The sequence below is a fragment of the Chiloscyllium plagiosum genome, chromosome 37, assembly GCF_004010195.1.
Source record: "Chiloscyllium plagiosum isolate BGI_BamShark_2017 chromosome 37, ASM401019v2, whole genome shotgun sequence".
Taxonomy (NCBI): domain Eukaryota; kingdom Metazoa; phylum Chordata; class Chondrichthyes; order Orectolobiformes; family Hemiscylliidae; genus Chiloscyllium; species Chiloscyllium plagiosum.
This window is the reverse complement of record NC_057746.1, coordinates 19,446,760-19,453,492: the sequence shown is the minus strand read 5'-3', so window position 1 is coordinate 19,453,492 and position 6,733 is coordinate 19,446,760. Positions and strand designations below refer to the sequence as shown.

At 52.1% G+C, this 6,733-nt stretch overlaps 1 protein-coding gene across 2 annotated transcripts in view; it reads right to left on the bottom strand.

The window, feature by feature from the left end:
• The window catches only part of LOC122541334 (discoidin domain-containing receptor 2-like), a 55,593-nt gene that overhangs the window by 29,673 nt on the left and 19,187 nt on the right, over positions 1-6,733 (bottom strand). For both annotated transcript variants that reach the window (XM_043678009.1, XM_043678010.1), the window contains exons 6-8: positions 4,837-4,983; positions 4,059-4,228; positions 13-226 (exon numbers count right to left, since the gene is read on the bottom strand). In XM_043678009.1, the coding sequence (XP_043533944.1) occupies positions 13-226; positions 4,059-4,228; positions 4,837-4,983 (531 nt within the window). The remainder of the gene's footprint in view (positions 1-12; positions 227-4,058; positions 4,229-4,836; positions 4,984-6,733) is intronic.

Below are 6,733 nucleotides of genomic sequence, written 5' to 3'. Positions count from 1 at the left end.
GTGTGGCCTTACCGGAGTTGTCGGTGCCCTGCGGCAGCTCGGGCAGCTTCATCCGCAGCCGGTTGGGTTCCTGGTACTCTGGGTCGCTGGAGCCGATGCGCTCGTACAGGTTGGAGGGGGTGCCCCCCGGCGAGGGGCCGGGCTGCTGCGTGTTGTTGATGACCACGGTGTCACCGGGCACCGAGAGCCGGACGGTCAGGTCATCCTCGAGGATCCTCCGCTGCGCCTGGAGGGGGGAGGGGAGGTGGGGTTAGAAGGTAGCCGGGCGCTGTGGAAGCCCCCCCCCCCCCACCTCCCCACGCTCTCGCACCCGTCCCCACCTCCCGGAACTCTCCCCTCCCCTTGATACTCTCCTCGTCCTCCTTCCACCCCACTCCCCGCAGAAGCACGACCCTCCCTGAATACCTCCCTGATTCAGTAAACCGGAATCTGAATTGGACTACCCATGAAGACCCTGCGGTTACAAGAGCAGAATAGGAATCCTGCGGCGAGGAACTCGCTTCCTGACTCCCCGTCCCCCCCCCACCCGTCCACTCCCTGCACAACTCAGGAGTGCAATGGATACTCCCCATTTGCCTGGATGGGTGCAGCTCCCAGTCAACAGGCTTAACATCTCCCCCCGGACCAGCCCGCTCGATTGGCTCCAACGTACCTACTCCTCCATGTACCATCTGCACTCAGTTGAAAATCACACAACACCAGGTTATAGTCCAGCAGGTCTATTTGGAGGCACTAGCTTTCGGAGCGCTGCTCTGCCATCAGGTAGCTGTGGCATTGTGTGATGTTCAACCTTGTCCACCCCAGTCCGACACTGGCCCCTCCACAGCACCTGCACTGATGCACTGCAGTATCGTCCCAAACCTCCGTTTGACAACACCTTCCGTGCCCGATCATCGAGAAGGACAAATGGGAATCCCAACACTTGCAAGGCACGCACCACGCTCGCTCAGAGCAATATCTTTCCCTGTCACTGGGTCAATATCCCAGCCCTCTTTTCCTAACAGCACTGCGGATCTATCTGACCCCCCTGGACAGCAATGGCTCAAGGAAGGCAACTCATGGTCACCCTGCCAAGGACAATCAAGGTTGGCAATAAATATTGGGCCTTTGGGACCCGTCAATGATGGATTAATGAGAATAGCCTTCCTACCTCTCTGGTTTACTGTGTAACTAACAAGATTACATATAGTCAGACACATCGAGGCTGATTATTTATCTGAGTGTGGAGGCACGGTGTGATGTGTGAATATTCAAACTTTGGCCTTACGTTTAGGAGGGGATCTAGTTTCTGCTGCACTTGGAGACCCACAGTGCCTTCCCCTAGCATATTTGTGGGTCAGTATGAAACGGATATCCGCCCATGCTGAGGTTGGTCTGGCCATTCTGAATGTGAGAGACAAAAATCAGATTTTCTCCCACGCACCATCTACGGTGCCAAACTACGGAAACTTACGGTGAGTGACCCTGAGGCAAACAGAAAGCCAGTTGAAGAGTTGGGAGCTTTTTGAAAGGCAATAGCATGATAGGGTGGCTCAGTGGGTTAGCCCTGCTGCCTCACAGCGCCAGGGACCCAGGTTCGATTCCAGCCTCGGGTGACTGTCTGTGTGGAGTTTGCACATTCTCCCCATGTTTTCCTCCGGGTGCTCTGGTTTCTTCCCACAATCCAAAGATGTGCAGGCCAGTTGAATTGGGCGTGCTAAATTGCCCAAAGTGTTAGGTGCATTAGTTATGGGGAATGGGTCTGGGTGGGTTAATCTTCAGAGGACTGGTGTGGACTAGTTGGGCCGAAGGGCCTGTTTCCACACTGTAGGGAATCTAATCTAACATTCAAATGTTACTATTAGGTATAGCATTGTAATGAAGATGTATTTTTAATGTAATTATTTATCATAGTGGTTTGGCATTTAAAGGTAAATTGACCCTTGCATTGACTAGCATCGTTTAGTTGTTCACATGCATTGCAGTACTTTCCTAATTGAGAAAGCACCACGACATCGTGTGAAATGTGAAAGGATATTCTTTCCTTTCCTGTTTCTCGGCTATGGTTTCATTGTATTGTCAGATCTGGCTGTTTTGAAAAGAAAAAAGTGCTTCTGTCGGTGGACAAACTGTTCTACATCTGCGGAAGTGTCCACCTGTTCATTTGGAAGCTTTGGTTATGCAAGTCGCTGCCTGTGAATGCTTGGCTGTGTTTCAAAAGCTACACTCTGCAGACGGTCGTGAAGCCATTGAAACTTGCACCATCCTATTAAAGGTGGGCAAACATTTCTGACGCCATTCGCTTTAAAATTTGAGAGGCCTGTTCGGGGGGGGGGGGGAAGAAGCTGTTCTTGAACCTATTGGTACGTGTGTTTAAGCTTTTGCACCTTTTTAACTACCGACCGGAATCTGAATTGGACTACCCATGAAGACACTGCGGCTACAAGAGCAGGTCCGGGACTAGAAATCCCGCGGCGAGGAACTCGCTTCCTGACCTCCCCCCCCCCCCCTGTCCACGCCCTGCACAAGTCAGGAGTGAGATGGAATACTCCCCACTTGCCTGGATGGGTGTAGTTCAAAACAACACTCAAGAAGCTCAACATCCCCAACGGCATGAGATTGGAAGAGATTATAACTGGAGGCGGGTGGGACGGGTCTTTGATGATGCTGGCTGCCTTCCTGAGGCAATGGGAAGTGTAGATGGAGCCCATGGATTGAAGGTTGGTTTGGGTGATGGACCGGGCTGGGTTGACAACTCTCTGTAGTTTTTTTTCCGGTCCTGGGCAGAGCAGTTGCCGCACCAAGCCGGGACGCACCCAGGTAGGATGCTTTCTGTGGTGCATCCGTGAAAGTTGGTGAGAGTCCCCTACTCCTGGACTCACTCACTAGGGGGAACAGCCTTCCCAAGTCCACACGGCTGAGACCATTCAGGATCTTACACACTAATAGCAAAACACATCCCACTTTTCTGAGCTCAACAGGGAAGAAACCAGCCTAATCTTTCCTAATAAGAACAACTTCCAGGTAGCGATGTTGTAAAAATCCTTCCAGCTGTTTCCAATACATTTGTTTCCTCGTCATCTAATGAGACCGGAGCTGCACATTTTTCAAGAACTGGCCTCAACAATGTCCTGAAGCATAACATCCTTTCCTTAAATTCCCACTGCCGGCATTCCATTAGCCGTCTTTATCCCCTCACTTGCTGGACCTGCACACTTGCATTTTGCTCGTCATGAACTGGATCCCTTGCAATTCAGCAATCATTCACCTCTTAAGTAATACTCTGTTGTTTTAATCTTCCTTCCACAGTGAAGTGCACCTCATTTCCCCAAAACCGTGCTCCATCTGCCCGATGTGTACCCACTCGCTAACTTACCAGTAACAGTCTGCCTTCCCGTTACAAATGTACTCTCCAGCGTCTCTGACAGTTGCTCCCCACATCCCGAGTCCACTGTCGGAAATCGTAAAGCACTGAGCTCGAAGCATTCCGTTAAACCCAATTTCTCTGCGTATGCCCAGTCAAGCTCTTGCTTAATGTTGGAGAGTTTTGACCCAAGCCTTCTCCTTCTAGTTCAGAGGAAGGGTCACTGAAACGTTAACTCTGATTTCTCTTCACAGACCTGCTGAGCTTTTCCAGCAACTTCTGTTAGATGGACAGCACAGAAACAGACCCTTCGGTCCAACCCGTCCTTGCCGACCTGACACCCCATATAAATCTCGTCCCGTTTGCCAGCACTTGGCCCATGTCTCTCCAAACCCTTCCTATTCATGTACCCATCCAGATGCCTTTTAAATGTTGCGATTGTACCAGCCTCCACCACTTCCTCTGGCAGCTCATTTCATACACGCACCACCCTCTGAGTGATAAAGTTGCCCCTCAGGTCTCTTTTAAATCTCCCCCCTCTCACCTTAAACCTATGCCCTGTCAGTTCTGCCATCAATCCAGTTTTGCAGATTTTCCATTGCCTTGAGAGGCTGTAAAATGTTCGCCGCACTTTCCACGGTGCGGCCTACAAGGTTTAGAGCGACGCACCAAGCCTGTCCCGGGCCCCTCCCCTCCCCCGCCCACCGAGACCTACCTTGCCAAGAATCTTCTTCCAGTACTGCCTCCAGAGGATGATGAAGATGACAATGAGCAGGAGGAGGATGATGGCCACTAGGCAGCCGATCAAGATGGCCGTGTTGCTGCTGTCAGCCTTGGGCACGGGCCGCCCAGCGTTCGGGGACAGGTAGACGGATGATTCGAGATCTGAGAGGGAGGAGAGAGGGAGCGTGTCAAGATCCGCCATGAGAAGGGAAAATAGAAGCCTGATGGAGGGTTAACGTTCTGGCCGGCCCGTGCTTCAGACTTGAAAGCTAACTCGGGCACCGGCACAGTGACTCAGTGGTTAGCACTGTTGCCTCACGGCGCCAGGGAACCCGGGTTCGATCCCACCATCGGGCGACCGTCTGTGTGGAGTTTACACATTCTCCCACGTCTCTGCGTGGGTTTCCTCCGGGTGCTCCGGTTTCCTCCCACAGTCCAAAGATGTGCAGGTTAGGGTGGATTGGCCAGGCTAAATTGCCCCATAGTGTTCAGGGTTGTGCAGTTTGGGTGGTGGTGGGGGGGGGTGTTAGTCATGGGAAATGCAGAGTTGCAAGGAGAGGAGTTGGATGCTGTCCGGAGGGTTGGTGCGGACTCAAAGGGCCGAATGGCCTGGTTCCACACTGTGGGGATCCTACATTCGCCATGTCAGCAGCTCTAAGATTGGAGTGCTGCCTGCCCTCTGGTTACAACCGCTCCTTGAACGTGGAGAGGACACCGCGTGGTGGGCACAGTCTCACCTACGACCTGGGCGGCTGTAGCCACAACGTTACCTAGGTTACTGACGGTTGCTGTGATACCTCCCGCGAGGTCGTAATTGCCGGTTGATGCCTCCAGGGGAGGGACGAGTGTTTCTCTCTGGCGCGGAGCGGGGCCTCGCGGATGTAGGCCCGGAATGCCGGGCGTGGTGTGGTCAACCCCTAGAAAGGACAGAGACGTGTGAGTAACGGTGAAAGCCAATGTACTGAACAACAGCTGAAAGGAACACCCCCTCGCCTCATTTGACTTCCGTGGACATTTCCAATCACCTCCTGGCGGCCTCTTTCACATGGGCATTGCTGGCTGGGCCCAGCATTTATTACCCGTCCCTAGTTTCCCCCTTGAGAAGGTGGGGGTGAGCTGCCATCTTGAACCGCTGCAGTCCACCTGCTGTGGGTTGACCTTGAAGGAGGGATTTTGAGGATTTGCTCCCAGCGACAGTGAAGGAACGGGGATATATTTCCAAGTCAGGGTGGTGAGTGGCTCAGAGGGGACCTTGCAGGGGCCGGTGTCCCCATGTATCTGCTGCCCTTGTCCTTCCAGATGAAAGTGGTTGTGGGTTTGTCTGAGGATCTTTGGTGAGTTGCTGCAGTGCGCCTTGTAGATGGTACACACTGCTGCTACTGAGCGTCGGTGGTAGGTGGAGTGGATGTTTGTGGATGTGGTGCCAATCAAGGGGGAGGGGGGGCTGCTTTGTCCTGGATGGTGTCGAGCTTCTTGAGTGTTGCTGAAACAACCTGAAAGTCTAACGCCCGAGGCACTATTGTGAATGAAACCAGAGAGAAAAACATAGTAAGAGTGTTCAAATAAGTTATATTCTTTGAACGCATTTGTTACTAAACACTAAGGTGAGGAAGGGGGATAAAAACATCTGTTGGTACAACACCCTCTAGGCCCTCCCCTCGACACTAGGACAGTCCAATCAAGGAAAGAAGGGTCTATTTGCTTTCCAGCTGGCTGGGACATTGACGTGCCGTGATGGTACACGTGTTGATTGACCAATAGTGTGGGAGTATGTGGCTGAAATGTAGAAACCAAGAAATGCAGAGGCCATTCAGCCCTTTGAGCCTGGTCGGCCAATGAACTCGATCTAATCATCCAACTCAGTCCCCTGTTCCTGCTTCCTCCTGTTATCCTCCGAAAGCTTTCGTCCTCAGAGCCGTGTCTAACTCCCTCTTAGTAACACTCAATGTCTTTAGCCTCAACCACGTTGTGTCAGACATTGGAGACTTCCGCATGGATTATTCTGGGACAGATTTGGCGGCGCCCCTCTATAAGTAGCAACAATGAGCACACTGTCACTCCCATGGAACTAGCTGAGTTGTATTGGGCATCACTCTCACTTCTAGACAACTTCCAATTGAGAAAAGAAAGCTCTAAGGTTTGTGTAGCTTCTGGTTTGGTGGCAAAGAGATGTCCCTGGTTGGTAATTCTGTCTGCTCCCCTCCCTCTTCCGTTTCCCTTGTTTCTCCAGATAAGGTATGGGCAGTGAGATAGGCTTCCTCAACATTTCGGGGAGTCTGCAGGGAAACTGCTACAATTATTGGCATGTGTATCTGTGTGTGTTTGCGTTTGCGTGTGTCTGTGTGCGTGTGCGCATGCGTCTGTGTGTGTGCACATGCGTGTGTGCATGTGCAAGTCTGTGTTTGTCTGTGTGCGCGTGTCTGCGTGAATGTGCATGTGTGTCTGCGTGCACATCTTTGTGTCTGTGTGCATGTGTCTGTGTGCGTGTGCCTGTGTGCATGTATGTCTCTGTGTGTGTGTGTGTCTGTGTATGTGTGAGAGAGAGACTGTGTGTGTCTATGTGTGAGAGAGAGAGTGTGTGTCTGTATGTGTGTGAGAGAGTGTGTGTGAGAGAGTGTGTGTGAGAGAGAGTGTGTGTGAGAGAGAGTGTGTGAGAGAGTGTGTGTG